This window comes from Copadichromis virginalis, linkage group LG7 (genome assembly GCF_057382275.1).
Source record: "Copadichromis virginalis isolate Kocher_CV1m ecotype Utaka linkage group LG7, C_Virginalis_male_GT1.1, whole genome shotgun sequence".
In the NCBI taxonomy this organism is placed as follows: Eukaryota; Metazoa; Chordata; class Actinopteri; order Cichliformes; family Cichlidae; genus Copadichromis; species Copadichromis virginalis.
Genome location: NC_140624.1, coordinates 22,900,303 through 22,922,579, shown reverse-complemented (window position 1 = coordinate 22,922,579; position 22,277 = coordinate 22,900,303). Strand labels below are relative to the sequence as shown.

General features: G+C 39.4%; 1 protein-coding gene across 3 annotated transcripts in view; it reads right to left on the bottom strand.

The window, feature by feature from the left end:
• LOC146705027 (pleckstrin homology domain-containing family A member 7-like) overlaps nt 1-22,277 on the bottom strand; it is a 155,044-nt gene that overhangs the window by 40,708 nt on the left and 92,059 nt on the right. For all 3 annotated transcript variants that reach the window (XM_085462550.1, XM_085462549.1, XM_085462552.1), the window contains exon 5: nt 11,867-11,981. In XM_085462550.1, coding sequence (XP_085318676.1) covers nt 11,867-11,981 — 115 coding nt within the window. The remainder of the gene's footprint in view (nt 1-11,866; nt 11,982-22,277) is intronic.

Genomic DNA, 22,277 nt, shown 5'->3' with positions numbered 1-22,277 from the left:
TAGTGCATGCTGACCTCAAACCTAGAGACACAATGGTTATGGACCGCCATCAGTCTCCCATCAAAGGACTCAAAATTGCTGCTTTCAGTCAGAGATCTGGTAGCCACTGATAGCCAGCCCTCAGTTGAATGTCAGCCGCTAAGTGTCCCCCCTCTTTCCCTTGGGACGTATCTACTTTTCACTATAAACACGCCCCTTTCACCCAAATGCACAGTGTCACCATGAGATGGTGCTTTCTTCAAAAAAACTTTGACTTGTATAGTTAGCTATAGATGATTTTCTCTGTATTATTGTAGGGTCTTTGCCTTATAATATAAAACTCATTGAAGGCACCGTTTTGATTTGGTGCTATGAAAAAAATGAATTGAACTTCAAATTCTTTTGACAGCTTTCGTAAAGAACTAAAGAAATCATTTTTTTGCACACAAGCTTCCTCGTAGATCCCAAACCAGATGTGGAAGTTATTTTTGAGACTGATAGAACTTAATTTTTCATTTAGCCTATTGCTTGCTGGGTCGTTTTTCTTCAGACCTCTGTTTAATCATTAGCATGTCCTTCAATTTTTCTTTTAAATTGCAACTTAATATTTTGATTTATTCTTTAGATTACGTTAAAATCTTATATTGTGCAAAAGTCTTGCGCGATCCATAATTTCTCTAGATTTTACATAATAGCGCCCAGACTTTCACCTAGCTTGTTTTTTTTTTTTTTAAGTGCTCTCTGGTTTTATGAAGGCGTTTCAAAGCTGCTCTTTGGACACAGACTAAGTTTAGCGGCAGACAACTTGAGTAAGCAAGCTTGAATGTGATCATTAGCCATTAATTTATTGGGAAAACGTAAATGGCGAGAATTACCAATAGTTTTAAGCACAGTGCCTGAGCTATGGAGTTCACTCCTACAGCAGCATTTCACTGACCTTATTAATCATCAGAAATATTCACAACAAAGTGCCACATCCCCAATTAGGGCGCATTTAAATTTAAATTTTGCATTTTATATAAGAACATTAGCAGTGCAATGAAATCATGTTTTTATGCTTTGAAGTCAGCAAGAATGCAAGCATCAATTTCTGTCTGGCTTTTTTGGTGTGCACAACCGGTGCCTTATTTGATGCAAACTCATATATATATAGTGTAGCAAGCCTGTAAATGAATGCATCTCCACGCTGCTTTACCATTACTACTGGTTTTCCTAAATGCCGCTTAGGGGCGTTACTACTCATGCTTGCATCATCCAGGCGTCCTAGACGGGGGATACCAATACGATCACCCATCATTCGGCAGTCGGTCAGGATTCAACCAGGGATCCATCATGGCCCTGTTGCTGATGAGGTGGCCATTTTAAGTGGCTGTATCTTAGCTGCTGCAGCTCATCGGTACCATTCATCTACTGTGCTAAATTAGCTTGGTTAATTACCTATATGACTGCACTAAAGGCACCTTGGCATATTTCTTCTCCTTAACACAACTGTGGTCAAAAAGGCAGCAAGAAAAAGCAGGACAGTTTACTGTGTTACAGTAGGTTATATTTGGAAATAGGCTGTCTGTGTCTCATCAGACCATTCAATCTTACTTATATCACTGAACAAACTTTCACCCACACTATGATTTTCTCTTTTCGGCTACCCTTCTTTTTCTGCCCTAGTTGTGATATAATTACAGCCATTATATGAGCACAGACAATTTTTCCACCAGATCTCTGTGACAGTCACTCTTGCTATGACATTTGTCTGACATTGACAAAGCCTCTTTAGACTGGCAGGCAGAAGGTTAGGCATGTGGGCTTGTAACCTGCAGGTCAATATTTCAACTGCCAGACACAGGAAAGTCTGACCTTTGAATCTGACTGACTACCATCAAAAAAAGTGAGGGAATGACTGCAAGAACACTGGGAGTATTAAAAGACTGTGTTGATGTGCATTATCTTTGTAAGGCTTAGGAAGAAAATCCAAAGATTCTTTTTCAAAATGACCAGAGTAAATTAAAGTTCCTTAAAACAAGGTAAAACCTCTGTATCCTCATTTACTTTAACCTCCTAAGACCTGAACTCTTCCATGGCATGCATTTTTAATTTCTCTTTGATATTTGGGCTGATTGGGACCCGATGAATGTAAAAACAAAGAATTACCAGATTTTTTTTTTTCCTTATTTTTGTTTCTAAGACAAATCAGAACCACATATGAGGATATTCATTTAACATTTTGATAGAACAGTAGCAGCATAATGTCCTCGTAAGTGGATATCAGGCCCTTGTAGAGCAAAATTGAGTATTTTGGACTAAATAACCCAAAATGTGATGTCCATATATGTGGACGCCAGGTCCTAGGAGGTTAAGATGACCTTGAATATCATAACTAACTTATGCAGCTGTAATATTGCATTTTGGGTTATAATACTGGAAGGTGCAATATTAAAGTTTTTTTAAACCAAGGTTATTGCATAAATTCTTTTTAATTAATTTATGTAAATATATTACTATTAACTGTCATTCTCATTCAGAGCCAAGGAGATTTTATACCAGCTTCCACTGGGTGAAACCAGGGGCAGATTAATAAGATTTAGGTGGCCATGGGCAAAACTTTTGGACCCAGGTGACCTCCATGTTTCCACTGTGTGATTTTGTTTTTTTCTTGATTTTTGTTTTTTTTTTATTTACATATATTTAGTAAAGTTTTACTAACTGGAAAACATCAAGCATACATGAAATAAACTGAAATAATATTTTGGATATATAATAATAGAGGTGCTGACTTAAGACATTTTAACTTTGGCTCAGCTGCTGCAGTGCAGGTAGTAATTACAGGACACTAGCACATTAAATTCTGCAGATTTAAGATAAGAGAGATAAGATAAGATAGAACTTTATTAATCCCTCGGGTGGGTTCCTCTGGGAAATTCGACTTCCAAAAAAAGCACAGCAACGACCGAAGTTACAGTTACAGAATTGTTATATATATATATATACACACACACACACACACACACACACACACACACACACATATATAAATACAGAGACAAATATAAATAAAATATACAAAGGGGATAAATAGAATAAATAGGAATAAAAAATAAAAATACAAGTGAATTGCACATTTCAAGTATTGAGTCTATTGCACTGTTGACTATTTACAAAAAGTATTGCACAAGGTATTGTACAGTGAGGTGAAGAGGCACTACAGCTTAGTTGTTCCCCCCTCCTTTGTCCTCCTGTTTCCCCTCCCTCTCCCCTCCAGAGAGGAGTTAAACAGTCTGATGGCGTGTGGGACAAAGGAGTTTTTAAGTCTGTTAGTTCTTGTCTTGGGGAGAAGCAACCTGTCACTGAACAGACTCTTCTGATTGTTTATGGCCGTGTGCAGAGGATGCCCAGCATTGTCCATAATGTCCATCAGTTTCTTTAATGTCCTTTTCTCTGCCACTGTCACCAGAGTGTCCAGCTTCATGCCGACCACAGAGCTAGCCTTCCTGATCAGTTTCTCCAGCCTGGATGAGTCCCTCTTTGCTGTGCTGCTCCCCCAGCACACCACAGAATAGAAAAGTACTCCAGCAACCACTGACTGGTAAAACATCCTCAGGAGCTTCCTGCAGATGTTAAAAGACCTCAGCCTCCTGAGGAAGTACAGTCGGCTTTGGGCTTTTTTATACAGGTGCTCTGTGTTGCATGACCAGTCCAGTTTATTGTCCACCCACAGCCCGAGGTACTTGTACTTGTTGACCACCTCCACCTCCTCCCCCTCTATCTGAACCGGCAGTGGACCTTCTCTGGACCTCCCGAAGTCCACAACCAGTTCCTTAGTCTTTGAGGTGTTGAGTTGCAGGTGGTTTGTGTGACTCCATGCGACAAAGTTCCTCACCAGACTTCTGTACTCCTCTTCCTGATCATCCCAGATACACCCCATGATGATTTGGGGTGCTGGAAGGTAGTGCAGTATTTAAAAGTGAGGGGAACACTGTTAAAACAGGAAAGGACTTTGACAGAAGACAGAAGATCATTATGTCAGATAACGGCAAGAAAAATGCCTTGAAAGCAGGTAAATTTTAATGTAAGGAATACTCTGACAGTAGAGCAGGGCGATATTACCAAAAATATTTATCACGATATATATTTGAAAATTTGCGATAACGATATAACCGACAATATAATTGATGCGAGACAAAATACAACTCCACAACATTACTAGCGCAAAAAGACAACCTTCCATTTATTTTCACTTAAACAAGAAGCTGGTTTTTATGTACATTAAAGCTTTATAAAAATGTAACAGTGCAAATGCTAATTCCTTGCTGAAAGTTTAACCAAAAGGCATTTCCAGTAGAAATGGGCTGACATATCCTGAGCATAACCATGTATAATATCCACTGAAGTTAAAAAGAGGTGCTTTGCAACATTAAACTGCAGTGTGCAGTACGTATTTTTCGGACCATAAGATGCACGGGATTATAAGGCACATTAAGCGAAACAAAGCAGTCAGATAAATCAAACTTTATTAAACTCATTCTTCTTGCTTCCTCCACTTCTGTACCATTGATTCATTAATGTTGAATTCTCTGGCAGCTGCTCTATTCCCATGTTGTTGCAGTATATTAATGACTAACCTTGTATTGTGGATGGATTATCTCAGTTGTTCTCCTGACTGAAGTTTGGTCCATTTACAGCATCCTGCCATGCGATTGCATTTGTCCCTAACCATCGGGAACCTTCACGTTAACTTTTATTGAGTGGAAAAAAGTTAGCGTTCATCCTCCAGCTTCAGTTTATGTTATGCTAACATAGCTGTGTCGCTAGCGATCACGTAGCACATCATTATATACCAGCTAGCCCAACTTCAGTAACCCTACAAACGTCACTGCTGTTTAGTTTCCTGTCTTCATTTATGGTGGAAGTGATAGCAGAGCTGTACGTTTGAATTTTTTCAGAAATCTCTCAGTCAGAACATGCCAGCTCTGTTCTAGGATGCCCTCTGGACCCAGTGGAGGTGGTGAGTGACAGGAGAACGGCGGCTAAGCTGTCATCCCTGATGGACAACATCTCCCACCCCATGCAGCAGACTGTGACAGCACTGAGCAGCTCCTTCAGTGGGAGACTGCGGCACCCACGGTGTGGGACGGAGAGATTTCGCAGGTCTTTCCTCCCCACTGCTGTCAGACTCCATAATAAAGACTTTAACTGATCAAGCACACACATCCATACATATGCAATAATACTAAGTGCAATAATCCTTTCTGTCATCGTTGTATTTTTACTCAGTTGTATATAGTATTTGTATTTGTATTCTATTTTTATCTTATTGTATATTTATTTTATTTTATTCTACTGTATATAGTATTTTATTTTATTTTATTCTATTCTGTACAGTTGTGTACTGTATTTATTCTTATTGTATTCTAATTTTTGCCTCATAACTTTTGCACTGTCCACTTCCTGCTGTGACAAAACAAATTTCCCACGTGTGGGACTAATAAAGGTTATCTTATCTTATCTTATCTTATCTTATATCATGCTTAGGTAACTAGCGAAACTAGCGAGCTAACTTCCGCTAGCTTCCTGCTAACTTCTAACTCCGTTAAATGTAATAACTTTTGTTTTCATGGATGCCTGGAAGTTAAACTTTATAGTTACACCTGGTAAAGCAGCAATGCTGATGGTTTTATTAAAGATGAAAGAATTTAGACAGTTTTTAACTCTCAGTGATGCTGCAGTGTTGTTTGACCTGAAGAATACGGAGTTTAGGACCCAGATTACTCCCAGATTTAAGAGCATCTTAGTCCGACAAATATGACAATAACAACGGCCGCTTGCATGTTCTGCAAAAAAATGTGCTTTGTTGTGTATCTGACGGACAAACACCAAACCAGTTCCACATCACTGAAGTTGCACCATTTTTACAAACCAATTCTGTTTCATCTGTTTCACTCAACAATCAGCCATGTGCGTATGAAAACAAAGGCACTGCGCATGCGCGTTTTACTCCCATTCTATCGCGATATTTCATTTTCCTATCGTATTACCGTGAACGGTATAATATGGCCCAGCCCTACCTGACAGGCCAGTTCTTAGACATATTTAACATTTTGTTAGTATTCAGTGCCATTTCAGCCCCCTGACCTATAATAAGTATAATAAGTAATACAGTAATACTGGGTGCTGGAGTTTCTTTGGCTAAACAAACCTTTCTTACATTCTTGTTTGTGCCGGCCTGCTGGATAACATACTTGTGCACTGTGCAAATATTCAAGAAATCTCATTAGACCATCCTCTACTCTCAAATCCTCAGAAGAAGGCCTGTTCCCCCGGCACCACATATACACATACACATAAAGTAAGACATGTACACCCTGTCACCTCCCCTGCTGGCATAATAAAAGATTTGGCATGACGGCTGCATAAGCGTGTGAATGGACTGGTAGCAGCACTGGGAGGCATCAGTAGCTGGAAAACAAAAACAAATGCACTCAGTAATTAGTGAGAGGATTGGTTGACAGAGGATGACGCAGTCCTCTCACACTAGTCCCATATCTGTGTGTATTTCAGAGATATTTCTTTCTCTGTTACACGTGTGTGTGTGTGTGTGTGTGTGTGTGTGTGTGTGTGTGTGTGTGTGTGTGTGTGTGTGTGTGTGTGTGTGTACGATGCAGTGGTCTATTTTTAGGCCGAATGTAATTTTGTGGAACAGACTGTGGTCCCTGCTGCACAGTAGCACTCTGTCTTGTAGGTGTGTGACTGAGAGTCAAACCAGCTATTTGCTATTTTAATGGTACACAATCAGACAACCAAAATGCCAAGAGACGTCCCTCTGAGACCCGAGGGCTACCGGCTCCATTCCCTAGCCAGATGAGAAATATCTGGGAGGGTAAGGTAATTAAACATGGGTTGTGATTCCTTCTCCCTTTAGAAAGATGCCTGAGCAATACCAGTACGATGAATCAAATCAGTGGTAAAGAATAACAAACAAGAGTCAAGCCGAGCTAACTTAACCCTTAGATGACCTTTAAAAAATTAATTAATTTTATGACCTGTAAACACTGTCCAAAATAAGCATCTCTATATAAGCCTGCAGTTCCTCTGTGTCCACATAAGCCACCGAGTGTTTCCCATGCATGTCTGTCATGGCCACAATTTGCTGGAGGATTTCATCCATCAGCAGCAGTGCATAGCTGGTGGCTCCGTTTGTGGGAGACCAAAATATGGAGATGGAGAAGTTCATCCTGTCACTGCTTCAACCATCTCCTCTCCACTCTCACCTTCAGATGAGTCAGAGCTGGTCTGAGGCCTTCTTCAGAAGTTTTCTGATGACTCTGCGGTGGTTGGATGCATCAGCAGGGATGATGAGACAGAGTACCGGGCTGTGGTCGACTCCTTTGTCACGTGGTGTGAGCAGAATCATCTGCAGCTCAACGTGGCAAAGACCAAGGAACTGATCGTGGACTTCAGGAAGACCAGGAAACACTTGACCCCTGTTTCAATCCAGGGGGTCAGTGTTGACATTGTGGAGGACTATAAATACCTTGGAGTACACATTGACAATAAACTGGACTGGGCTAAAAACACCACAGCACTTTACAGGAAGGGCCAGAGTCGTCTCTATTTTTTGAGGCGACTGAGGTCCTTCAACATCTGCCAGAAAATGCTGAGGATTTTCTATGAGTCTGTGGTGGCCAGTGCGATCCTCTATGCTGTTGCATGCTGGGGGAGCAGGCTGAGGGTCGCAGATGCCAACAGACTTAATAAACTGATCCGTAAGGCCAGCAATGTTGTGGGGATGGAGCTGGACTCCCTCAAGGTGGTGTCGGAGAGGCGGATGCTGTCCAAGATAAAGACAATGTTGGATAACACCTCCCACCCACTCCATGACATGTTGGTCAGTCACAGGAGCTCGTTCAGTGAGAGACTGAGATTACCGAAAAGCACCACTGAACGACACAGGAAATCATTCCTGCCTGTGGCCATCTCCCTGTACAACTCATCCACTTAACACACTGTTTGCTGCTACAACTACACATGTTTCTTTTCCAACTATTTATTTATAAGTGACTTATGTATGTATGTATGTATATATATGTATATATTGTACTATTCTTAGTTAGCGTATTGTCTGTCTTGTCTTAATGTTGGTTTAAAATGGAGCACTGTAACAAAAAATAATTTCCCCCAGGGATCAATAAAGTATTCTGATTCTGATTCTGATTCTCCATGTCAGCCTCCAAGTCCTCTGAGGAGGATGAGGCACCATCTTCACACTCATAGTGCACAATCATTTCAAGAGCCTCCAAAATGACTGCTCATACTTCTAACCATGGCTGCAGTGTAGCTGCATAAATTACTTAAGCAAGAACCAAAATGAAGTCCAATTTTGTTTTGATTCTTGCTACTGAGACACCTTTGACACACACGCACGCACGCACGCACGCACGCACGCACGCACGCACGCACACACACACACACACACACACACACACACACTTCAGCAGCTGAGTTGAGTTCCCTACTGAAAAGAGACACGTTGCAGAGAAGTTGTGAGCCATCGGCACAGACTGACTTAAACTGCCTGCAATCTGTTGCCAATCTCTCTGTGTTTATAAATTAGGCAGCAATTAAAACATAATGAAAATACAAATTTTACCTTTGAGTCACATATTAGCTTGACAAACGCTATATAGTTCAGCTTCAGAGGACATAATGCGTTTCCTGCATCTCAATGTAATCATCAGGTCTGTTAGCTGCACTTCCATCACAGTAAGATATAAAATGATTTTTTCTAATTTCAAGAATTTTCTTTATACCCAAATTAAAAATATACTCTTAAAATTGCACTAAGCTTCAATCTGGAAAATGCAGCTCTCTGTTCTAAGACCCTTCCACACAATGAGTGCTGTCATACGCCTATTCATCTAAAAATAAATCATCTTGACTTTTAGCTTCACATGGAATTTGAACAATGTCTCCCAGGTGATAGCCCTCTAAACTATCCTACATTAGTCAGCCATTTTGGTCGAAGCAGATCTGTGACTGCCAAACTCTCCTGTCAAACCTAAAGACCTAAAGATTACCTAAAGTAATTTACATCTATTTTACAATCAGGACAATCAGTGTTGCTAACACTATAGTCATGCCACCAATTACTTTGACTTTTTCCTTTTTTCTTGTTGTTTCCCCCTTAATGCAGGAACTCAAATATGTGTTTAGTCCGTAACAGAACAGCTCTTTACTCTGCAGCGTTCTCTGTTCTATTATGTGTTGGTTTTAATGCTCAAAGAAGCACCTGAAGAGCAGAGTTACTTTCAAAAGTGAGGCAGCGAATTAATGAGGCATATAAAGGCAAAACAATTCATAAGAGGATACTGGGAGCCAACAGAAATGTCTAAATGACACGGACTTTGATAAATCCCAAAGAAGTTAGTTGTGAACACAATATCACTAAATATGCAGCCAGTAAACACAAGTGCTTACAGGAGAACGGCGAGACACAGCTCATGGGGAAAGTGGGACGTCTCACTGCTTCTCTGATGTTTTGTCAGAGGCGGAAGAGATGTGACTTACTCAAAATACAGATTCATTTTAAGATTGTGCGCAAAGCAAGGGGGGTAGGAATGACTCATTCTTCCTCTGAGAAAAAGATTCTTTTGTTAAGAGTTTTTCTTTTAAGAATAAGGCTCCTGTGCCATTTCCCGGCTGCTTAGTGGCAGGGGTGATGAGCCAGAGCACCTGGGAGAGCTGCAGACCAGAAAAACACTGGGTGTGGGAATGGTGATGGGGCTTTGTGATGGATATCCTGTCATCTCTGTACCGTACACAATGACACATGTTCAATCTTGGTCCCGAGGCACCTGTTGATAGGGCAGGATGAGATTTCACGCCACCGTGGAGCTGCATACATGTGTGAGTATAAACCAAGTGTAAGATTTATACTGAAAAAAGTGGCATGGACATCTTTATGGTGTACTAAACCAGATGACAAGGGATGTATCCTGCATGAGATCTGCATTTGGAAGATCAAATTGGAATTCATTAGCACTGTCTGTGCTGATTTGCTTCAAGTATTTTGTAATTTTGCAAGCAAATTGCCCGAGCCAAGGACGACCAAAAACAAGGTTAAACAGTCAAAAGAAAAGTGCTTTCTCCACTACAAACATAATTCAGTTTTGTTTCATAGATACGATCACTGTGCAATAATACTAGTGTGCATTCTAGAAATTAAACCTGAAGACCTGGAGTTTAAATGTTGCCAAAAAACAAACAAAAAAAAACAAACAAATAAGCTCCAATAGAAGAAAAAGGGGGAAGAGGGGGGATATGAAAACAGACCAAATCTATTTTTCATTGATGTAGTATAGTGGTAATACAATATACTGGAAGGAATGTGGAATCAACTATATACCATAAATAACTTACAAAAGGAGTAATCCTAATCACAATGAAGCCTGCTGTAATACTGAGTTCACTAAATCAAATGTCTGAATCTACACAGTCAATTTTTAGCATAAAAATAAGGTTGTGAAGGCTGATATTACATCTCCATAGACTTCAATGTTTAAATATGCACATTTACAGAAGAACAAAACACATTTGCATCTTTGCACCTTGCATCCAGTTTTATTAAGTGTAATTCTAGCATTCAACTTCTATGTTACATAGAAACATACCTAATCTTGCTAACCAGCAGACAACTTTGCACTTAATCATGGTGCAAACCTACAACCTCTACCTCCATTTCAAACTACACCTCAGGTCTAAATCCCTGCATGGCCATAATAGAGTTAGATCAGCTGCAAAAAGCTTTTACTTTCCATTTTCTCATCCTCATCCATCATTCCGTTTTGCTGTGAATCAGCTGAAAATTGCTGCTAATCAGGTCAGTCACTGGCCACAAATAATGTTTTCCCCCCACTAGCCCAGGCTGCTGTGATCATTCTCGGGGCTAGCCATGGATAACCAGCGCTCATCTCTTGACTGATTCTAAAGAATGGATTTCTCCTGTACCACAGACTAAAAAGACATCTCTGTCTGTTTGTCATGCCTCACTGTGTTCAGTGGTTGTACCTGTGTTTGTTGGTATATTCAGATATTAGCATCGTTTTCTTTTCTTGTTTAATGATCATTTTAAGCCTTTGCACTGGTGAATTAATGGAGTGATTTTCTTCATTAACAAGCTGCAGAGAACATCGTAGGTTTATTACAGAGCTAACAGACCTTTATTGATGGCTCACGTACTACTTGGCTTTTCAGTGCAGTGCATTTAACACAAAACTGATTGTGGATGTTAAAATGGTAAATGGCCTGTATTTGTAAAGCGCTTTACTCGTCCCTAAGGACCCCAAAGCGCTTTACACATTCAGTCACACACACATTCACACACTGGTGATGGCAAGCTACATTGTAGCCACAGCCACCCTGGGGCGCACTGACAGAGGCGAGGCTGCCGGACACTGGCGCCACCGGGCCCTCTGACCACCACCAGTAGGCAACGGGTGAAGCGTCTTGCCCAAGGACACAACGACCGAGACTGTCCAAGCCGGGGCTCGAACCAGCAACCTTAACTAACTGAAGACTCCAGTACTGCCAATGCAACCCCTACTACTACTTGATTCATATGCTTTAACTCTCACAAAACAGGACAAAGACATGAAGCCTCATAATTGCTAAAAATTTCACAAAGCAATCCTCTCTGTTGCTGCTTGAAAATATTCTAACTACCGCACAAAAATGTAGGAGACAAAACTCAAAGACCAAAAAGCCTGGATGGTCACCCTTTTATAGCATAAAACCAGTCCACAACGAATCAAGAAAGGACATTGTTTGAAAGCGACAAATGTGGAACTAACACACAAACACACATATATACAGGTAAAGACTGAAACCACAGACTAACCTTGGAGGCTGACGTGTCCACAGTGGAAGAGGTGATGGCAGTAGAGGCTTCGCTGACGGTGGTACTGGAGAGCTGCTCACCCGCAGGTTTTGACATCATTCGAGTACCCTGCGGCCTGCACGCACACACATACAGAAAACGTCACTATACATAACCGGGAGGACTCGAAGAAGTAGTGAAGTGTAACCACACCTCTGATTTAGCCGTTACACATTTCCCAAGTTGTTACTGCAGCACTGACATCTGTACATTGTCTCACATTTTTCTATTATGGGCTGGCATATAAGGCAGACTGTTAGGGAGCAAATAAACATTGTATGTATACTAAAAGTGCTGCTGGAGTTTCGTTCACCTAAACTCAGGATTGAGACTGCCCAAAGTGCCTGTTTTCCAGTTGTTTTTTCGACTCTTAGATTTTGAGGGATATCATTAGTGGAAGCACCCCACACTTGTGGTTCAAACATTCTATTTGCAAAGAGCAGAGAGAAGATCTGGATAAAAAATATGGAGCATATAATACATAATTGTTATTAATGTGTTTATATGGGACTCTAAATTAGGTTCACTTTGTGTTTCAAGAGCATCTGCAGGGTTTTTGTTGAGGAAAATAATTAAATCTGATGTCTTACGCCTTAAGGCATCCTGCTATTCTTGACGTTCCGATTTTCCCAGTGTGTGATTTGGAGTCTATCAGAGCTGCTTCGGAAAGACTCAAGTATGCAAATATGTAAAACACATAACACGATAAGGAGGCAAGGGTGGATTCTGTGAACTGGAAAAGTGTGCTTGGGGACTGTTTCAGGTTGTCATACAGGCCAGTGACAGATTGAGAGCATGCATGTGTGTAAAGAAAACACCAAACATCTGACGAAGGCAGCTCAATGACCTGAAGACAGACTGTCCTAAATTTTTCATTATTCTCACCGTACACACCTTGGAGGGAAATGAATAAAACTCCTTCCACAGTGTGTGCGTGTTCACACAAGATCCATTTTCCTTTTGTACCTTCAGGTCAGCCAAGACCTATTTCCTTACATGACCTTTTCAGAAGAGAAAGCGGTTACCAAACTCGCAATGCAGACAGAACAGAAGAGTGTGCACAAAGCACTGGGTTGTGTAACTGTTTACTGAATGTAAATTAGCACCATTACGCCTTATTCCAAAAGGATGTCAGACACAGCAGTCCCAAATTTGAGACTGAGGACTATTACGTCACCATCAAACAAAAATAGCAAACTTTTTTTCATTGTTCTGATGTTTTATATCCAAGAACAATTTTTCAGTTCAGAATCTTTTATGTTTTTGAAACTGTTTTGACATTTTCAGATATTTGTGGATGACACAATATTAATTTAATGACATTAAGCTTTTTCTATTTATAAAATATGCGAGGGAAGTTAGTGAAAGAAAATTCGCTCTAACCACTGTTAAATGTCCACCTGAACAGCCTCTCTGACATGCTGTCACCATTTCAAGATCTATTTCTGCTGGAATTTGAATTATTAATACATCTTGAGTATTTTATATTTTTTTTCAGTTCTTTTTTTCATAAACACACATTTAAAAAGCATGTTTCTTTTACATTGACTACCATGTAATTTAAGATTATTACCAGCTTCCATAATGATGTCATAAAGAAAGATATAGGTTTTCCAGCCTACTGAATACCATGTAGCTTTTATTCAAGCTGTTATTATGACTTATTAATTATCTGTCAAACGCAACGGTTCAAGAAGGAAGTAACGTGGAGCATGGCATCTCAACAGACAGTAACACGATAGCTAACGGACAGCCAAGAACTGGATAATCCTTTGGCAGCTGTGAATGAGACTCAAAGTACACACAACAAAGTACTCAGGGTTTGGTAAAGTCTTTTTCACATTACAGCACTTTGGTTTCAGGAAGCACACTCTACCTTGAAGAACAGGAAAACAAAACAAAACATGGCAATCTACAGACTTTGAAAAACTCTGCAAAAATGGTTCAGAAACCGCTATGAGTTCAGGTTTTCAAACCTTATTTCACAAGCTTCTGCTTGTAAGAGTTGTAGATTGATTTATTCACACAGCTCACAGTGATATCCACCCGACTCCATCGCAAACAGATGTAATAACCTGCAATAATAGCATTTTAAAACGTCTCTTTGTCTGCAGTCTTTTTTCGTGCTACTTTTTTCTTTTATTTCACCTGAACCTTCAGGAAGAGCCAGAGCAGGAATTACTGGAGTCGTGTTCTTATTTGTTTTTTAGATAAGCAGCCTGATGTATACATTTTATTTATTTATTTGTTTGTTTGTTTGTGTGTTTTTTGGCCATCTCATTTCACTTGTACTTTACACTTGTACTTGAACTATTTTTAAAGCAACCTTGGACGCATTAAAATGACTGAATCTAAGAACGTTTTGGCAGTTTTAGACATATCACCTTCACTGTGTTCCTGTTAGAAGCCTGAGGCACTGATGAATTACAAATGTTGTGAGTGCCTATCGTCCACATTTATTTATATGAGCCTCAAATATGTTATCAGGCTAAATGTCCAGCAAATTGGAGTTGTGACTGCTTCTGATATTTAGATGTTCCTGATTTTAAAGTGATTTATGAAGACCAGTGATTGTCCCACAGTGCTAATTATGTGCCTGCCTGTAGAAAGATTCCCTCTCTTCCCTCACATTTTTGGGGAAGCCAAATGGCGCTCAATACACATCCTAAAATCACTTTTACAGTCACTCAAGAGTCACTGCAGTCCTCTTAAAGATTTATCCTCTAAATGATCGGCTACAGACACTTTTTCCTGCCTACAGACCTTCTGCTGTCCTCGGTCGCAGCTGTTTGTCTACGATTTTACATATTCCACATGTAACCTTGTAGGCTACCAACATTTGTGTGTGTATACTTTTAAAACCAAAGTACACACAAACAACTGAGGAAACAAAATGAGCCTCCCTGCATGTGGTCTTCACCGAATATCTATTTGCATGATGGCACAATCGCTATTGCTGCTGTCTTTTTGTGGCGAGACAGATGAGACTTTCTGTGCTGTATTTTTTATATTCAGTGGAATAACACCAGGCACAGTAAGTGTCTGTATCTGTCTGATTAGTTTCAAAAGAGAGAACAATGGTAATATAATACATTCTTTCATCCAAGAAAATTACTAAGTGTTACATTTCTTTCCGACTCCATCTTTCTCAAATAAATCCATAGTTTTATTCCTCTGAGCACATTTTCGTGTCTTGGATGCGTCCCTCTTGGTAAAAGACTTATTAAAGGAAAAATGCTTTGATTATGTCTGATTTGAAAATATTTCCAGAATGAAACAAATATTGGTTTTGATACTACATTATTTTTGTTGTTTATCTAAAGTATATTTTATCTGTTGTGCTCATCTTCTCTGTATTTCACTTTTCTTTTTTCCCCCCCAATAAAAACACTGATCTTGCTCCCAGCTCTGCTCTCCACGTTACAGGCTGAGCTGTAACGCACCAACACAGCCAACAGTTTCTGAACATCACTAAATTTCTTTCCCACATATGCATAATGGCTTTGAATGTTGTGTCAGTGGGTTCGCAGAATCTGTTTTTATTCCCCTGTCAAGAGAATTTCATGGAAACTTTTTAAAGGTCAGGAACCCTAAAATAAAAATGAGTTGCATTTTCATCTGAAGTCAAGTGAGAAACAAAAAGTATTCAGTGGAGTAATTGTAAGCAACTGAAGTTATAAAACATCTGGGGAAGTCACTGTTCTTTAATTAAAAGCTAATACAGGGCAGAATTGAAAAGCTCCCGTGATAAAAGCACGAACTCGTTTTTGTGCAGTAAAATTAAACCATCATATTTGCATCTAAACAAGAGTTTTCTTGTTTATTTATACTTGCAGGCTCACAACGTGTGTGTGTGTCTGTGTGTATTTTGAAATCACACATAATACTTCAGAGTGATATTGTCAAATTTTGTCAGATTTAATTCTGTTTTTCTGAAACAGAAGGAAGCTCAGCAGAGGATTGGAAAACACGCAAAGCCAGATGGTAAGATGAAATAAAAGACCAGACTAATTAGAGCACAAATTTACTTCCTTTCTGTGTCATAAAGAACAGATTTTAGCATCTGTGACCTGTACTACTCTGAAGATAGAAAAAAAAAAACACAAAGATCTTTTACATTGACTACCATGTAATTTAAGATTATTATTACCAGCTTCCACAATGATGTCATAAAGAAAGATATAGGTTTTCCAGCCTACTGAATACCATGTAGCTTTTATTCAAGCTGTTATTATGACTTATTAATTATCTGTCAAACGCAACGGTTCAAGAAGGAAGTAACGTGGAGCATGGCATCTCAACAGACAGTAACACGATAGCTAACTACTCTGAAGATAGAAAAAAACCCCCACAAAGATCAGAAATGAGCACCTGAAACTCAGAAGTACAATCTCTCTGGCTTTTCCGTCCTATTATACATGTAACACAGCTCGTAGAGGTGCAGTGCAATACATTCTATTCTATTTTACTGTATTCTATTGTATGATCATTTCTGTTTAACTGATTGGTTCAGGCAACCAAAATAATCTAGCTGAAATGATTAAGAAAAAAAGAGAGAAGAGGAAAAAGTTTGAGTAAACAAGATGAAAAGGCACACTGCCGTAGTGTGCTGTGCAGTACAATACTGATATTGTATAGTATCAATGTAGTTCATGGAGCAGTTTTACCATGAACTATTAATTTTTGGTAATGATTTTATATTTTTAGGCTGCTTCCCATGAGTGTTTTGTGTTCACTCACCCTTTTCACTTACTATGTGCTTACACATCACTCTGTGTTTAATTATTAGATATTAATCTCAGTTGCTCTTCCACAGTGTGTCTTTTGTCCTGTTTTCCTTCCATCACCCCAGCCTGTCGCATCATATGGCTGCTCCTCCCTGAGCCTGGTTCCCCTGCAGGTTTCTTCCTGTTAAAAGGGAGTTTTTCTTTCCCACTATTGCCAAATCCTTGCTCATACGTGGTGGCTTGATTGTTTGAGTTCTCTCTTTATTATTGTTGAGTCTCTACCTTACAATATGAAGTGCCTTGAGGCACCTGTTGGTGTGATTTGGCACTATATGAATGAAACTGAATTGAAAGAAAATGAATATTTTCCTTTGGTATCTGACTTATTAAATGTGACTTTATTCTATGACACGAGATTAATATCTGTCACTGGACATTTCTGTTCATGTAGAATAATACATGTTTCTTTGTGTTCTTTCTGGCACAACACTTGTACCACAGGGTAAAGACTTCAAGGTTATGTTAGATTACTAAACATCCCCACTTGATTATTGAAATAAGTCTTCAGTTGTCACAAAAGTATATGTTCACTGCATGATTATCAAGGACATAAAATCACATCACAACAATGATGTTATTAGCATATCAACAATCACTTAGATTCATTCATAATTTTATTTACTGGAGGATCAGAAGGTTTGGTATCGTGATAACGTGGTAAATCAAATACCCAAATCTTAGTTTTAGGCGACTATTTTTACTGCATTTTTATGAAGTTAAGCTAAAGCACTTCAACACTATATATTTCTCTGTAATGAAAGTTGCATACTATAATCATTACAATTTTACTGTAATGTGGCTATTAGAGGTGGCTATGAGAAACAATAAGTGCCTTAGCTTACTACTGTTACCTGCTTTCACAGACTAGTGCTAAAACAGTCTTCTGATACATCAAAATCTGCTTAGTGTGTCTGCAAAGATGTAAGATGATGACTATGACCCGTCTCCATGGACCTCCAACTGCTGCAGAGAATAACAGTCAACCTCGGCATCAAATTTACTTAACTTTAATGTTGAGGATCATCTCTAGCGATAAGTGCCGAATCTCGGGCAATGACCCGAGACCAAGCATCAGTTTTAGAAGGTAGTGCATCAGGTCAAGAGTACAACTAGAGGATCAAGTTGTTTAGACTGCACAACATGGAGAAAATGTGATTTGTGAAGAAAGCATCACTGAAGTATTCGAGCTCTGATTCATGACTGATGAGTGCAGGAAGAAAAACTGCAAATCAAATATACAGCATTGCTTTTGCTTCATATTCCTGTTACCTGATCTCAAATTACTTGTTGCCTTTTTAAAATGTAAAAGGCACGGCAGTGATTTCACACTTGAAGTTAGTTTGCTCATCACAAGGGGTTTGAAGGGGTCATAATAAAAAGTGCAAATGGGTTCTCTTTTGCTTGCATACCATATTCTCAAACTGGAACCATACTGGAGACAAAGGAAACAGCACATTCGGTTTCAAATTTGACAAATCCCATGTCCTGTAATTCTACAAATTGATTGTAATGGAAGACTAAATCTCAAGAGAATTTCTGACAAATAAGTTTGACAACCAAAATGATGTGGTGAAGGGATGCAACCTAATGGGGTGATACCTTCAGAGAAATCAACTCATCTACACAAGACGATTCTTTGAAGTGACTTCAAAAGCTGAAGGTTTAGAAACAAAGGATAAACCTCATAATCACAGCTCGTAATTAAAATAATAAAAAACAAACATGGAAATAAGGGACTAGCTATCACTAACGACGACTTAAAGGAGACTTCAACAGAGAAAGGACGATTTCTCTCTGATGTGAACAAATTATTCTACAGAAGAAAAAGAAGAAAAGGCAGACTCACTGGTTACTTTCTGAACTTTGCTAGTAGATGGTGGGATCCCATGTTGCCTTCAGAACTCCCTTAATTCCTTATGGCATAGAGTCAACATGATGCTGGAAATGCATCCCCAGAGATCTATATTAACATGATAGCATCACCCTGTTGCCAGTTTCACCACATTCCACATGTGCTCTATTGGCTTAAGATCTGGTGACTGTGCAGGCCAGTATAATAAACTTATTCTTCAACCAGTTTAAGATGATTTGAGCTTTGTGACATGGCACATTATAATAATGGAAGCAGCCATCAGAAGATAATGTGGTCTTAAAGGGATGGACATGGTCACCAACAATTTTGAAGTAGGCTGTGATGGTTCACCAATACTCAGCTGGTACACAACTGGCCCCAAAGTGTGCCAAGGAAATATCCCCGAAACAATCACATCACAAGGAGCAGCCTGAACAGTTGATAAAAGGTAGGATGGATCCATGCTTTCATGTAGTTTACACCAGTTTCTCACCTTACCATGTGAATGCCGCAACAGAAATCGAGACTCAGATACACAACAATTCTCCAATCTTTAATTGTCCAATTTTGGTGCGTCCATGGAAACTTTAGCATCAGTTTCATGTTCTTAGCTGACAGGTTGTCGTCTTCTGCATAGCTTGGTTGTCTTCTTAGCAGATTGAAGCAGCCTGGCCATTGTTCTCTCACCTCTGGCATCAGGGGCACCTTCGTTCCCCCACTTCTGAAGCTAGGTTGAACATCAGCAGGTTGCCATTACATTGTCAACATACCAAAATGAAGTGAGCTGCTGCCATGTAATTGCCCAAATAGATATCCGCATTAACGAGCAGTTGAACAGATGTACCTATTAAAAGTTAGTATTAAAGAGCAAACTGTATGGTCAAAGCATGACAGCACATGAATCACAACCTTAGAAATAGCACATACTAATCTCACTGTGCAATACAGGCCATGAGAGCAATACAGGCCATGAGTTGACATTGAAACTAAAATATGTGTTGGAGAACATTTGTCTGCCGAGAGAAGCGCCTTCCCTCCACTTGTTGAGAGCCCGATAGAGAGGTCACAATGGAGATTTAATCACACAGGAAAGGTAATTGTCATGAAGACTGACATTTGACCATATGACTTTTTATAATTTAATTGTACCACTCATGAGAAAACAGGAAAAAAGTCATTTTTACTGCAAGATACTGCAAACTCCCACATTCACACATAAGATGCAAAGAACAGGAAATGAAATATGGGGAAAATGAAAAGCAATGGCATCCCACACAGAGACGGCTGACATTTAAACACAATCATACATTCATGTTTCAGTTTGCATCCTGAAGACCAAGGCAGTCAGAAATACCCAATCAATTACCCAATTAAACTCAGTCACTGTCTTTCTCTGGTTTGTTTTTTGTATGTCCACATTGTTAGACCAAACTATCCCTATAAAATAAAAAAATAAAAACAACCCACATCTGGATAAACAGTAAGGACAAAAAGCTTTCTTCTGACGATGCTGGAAAGGACAGCCCGTGTCTCCACTGCACATTCATTTTTTACTTTGAATTTTGTTTCCTTGGCACTTCAGTCTTAACAAATTGTCCAATGTGATGTTCTTTTTTGATGTTCATGGCACTAAATTGCCTTACACTAGACACTCCTTTTTTTCTCATATTATTAAATACTGGCTTGAAATGGAAAATCTGTTTGAGGTTCAAAGTTTGCTGTACTTACTCATGGAAAAGCTAACACTTCACACTAGGTAATATATATTTTTCACCCTAAAATAGGGATAAAATATGGAGGTGGAGTCACAAAATGCTTCATTTAGTTAAACATCATAACTGTGAATAGAAGGATACTATCTTGAGCTCGATAAGTGGCTCCCTAACACTGTGTTGTCAGGCAACTAATAATTATGTACCCTAAAAAGTCCTTAAAAAGTTCTGCTAAAGAGAACCTTAGTGCATTTCCACAGTTGCCAAACTCTGGAAATTATGAGAGCATGACAAATCCAAAGCCCCTGACTGACAGCAAAGAGAAAAACAAAATCTGGGATGGAAGAAATGAACCGTTTTCCTGTGTGGAGCAAACTGCAATTAAACACCAGTGCAACCTACCATGTAGAGAAAAGGGGAAAAAAACCTTCTGAACACAGTATCGTGAAAGCTGTCTTGCACCATAGCTTCAGCTGGCCTCAGTCATCTGTCGGGGAGAAGCTTCCTGGTGCTAACATGGTTGAAAGTGAGCTAAAGTGGCACTTGGGAACCAAAAGAAAAAAAATGTGCTGGATCTTAACTGTAGTCAGCAAGACGATTTGTGGTTTGTGTGAAGATGTCTAATAAGGTGACGAAAGCAAGGTATAGGAAGAGGCACTGTTACAAAAAATCCATAAAATAACAGGGCTCATTCTTATGATATATAATAATCAGAGGAACTGACAGCATGTCAGATAATATGAAGGCTATTTTGAAACTCTGCATCTCTAAACCAGTAGGTTTTGAACATTTTGAGCCTTAGAAGCACCAAGTGGTCACACAAAGCATTCACTATGCTCAAAGATGAAATTAATATTCTCATCACAATTTCAAAAACGAATTAAAAGAGCATATTTTTTCTGAAAGAACGTCAATTTATTGTGTCATTTTAGGAAACCTTGAATCGTCTATAAGGTTTTCACAAAAGCAATCAGCTTAATTAATCAAGCTTAAATGTACCAATTATGTTTTGAATACTGATGCAGGTCTGAGATTTGCCCAACAACACATTTCATCTACAATGCCCCCGCCCGCCCGCCTCCCTGCTCCCTTCCGCTTCAGCTCCACAAAGCTGCTATGGCAACACTCAACCAAAACGTTGCTGTGCCCTCAGCGAAGCACCATGTGAGCACTCATCACATTACTGGCATAGCTTCACTTTAATCACCAAATCCGAGATCAATACACAGAGGATGGGTCAAAGACACAAAAATATGTGTCTAAGTAGAGCGAGAACAGGAAACATTCACTGAGAGGGACAGAGGGAAATTACATGGCATGGAGAAAGGTTTTAGAAAAGCAAGTGTGACAATGAGAAAGACATGCCAAGAGACAGCAGGAGTTCTTTTTTATCTCCATTTGTAGAGGGACATTTTTTCATCTGGCGTACATGCTCTATTTTAGTAAAAACAAGCTTGTTTTTTCAGAATCTGCTTGATAATTACATTTAAATGTTTGGTTCCCCACATTTTAACAAATCAAGAGCGTTCAAAATTTCATAACATTTACGCAGAAGAAAACAACAACACTACCGTGCATATATTAAGAAATATAAAAATTCGTGAGAAAATATTTTTTGGGACCAAAACTGGTCTTACAACTGATGCTTGTGCATGACAAACAGGAGTTAGGAGATTTATTTTATTCCATGCAACAAGCTGTGCAAGTCTTGGGATTAACCATGCATCCCAGAATAATACAAAACAAAGTTAGGAAAACTGAAACTGACAGTTCTTCAGTCTATCTGCAAACAGCTTGAATGTTCTACTAGCTTCCGAGATAGAAACTTCAGTGCATTCCAAGACCTTACACCCAGTGACAAGAAGACAGACAGATAGATGTGGTGCAAATAGACTTAGACACACTTCAGATACTGAGACCTCGACAGCAGCAGCCATGGGAAGTTATTTTGTCTCTCCTGCTGCCAAAATAAGAGCTGATAAGGTACTCCTAGAACCTGTAAAGTCCTGACACTTTAGCCC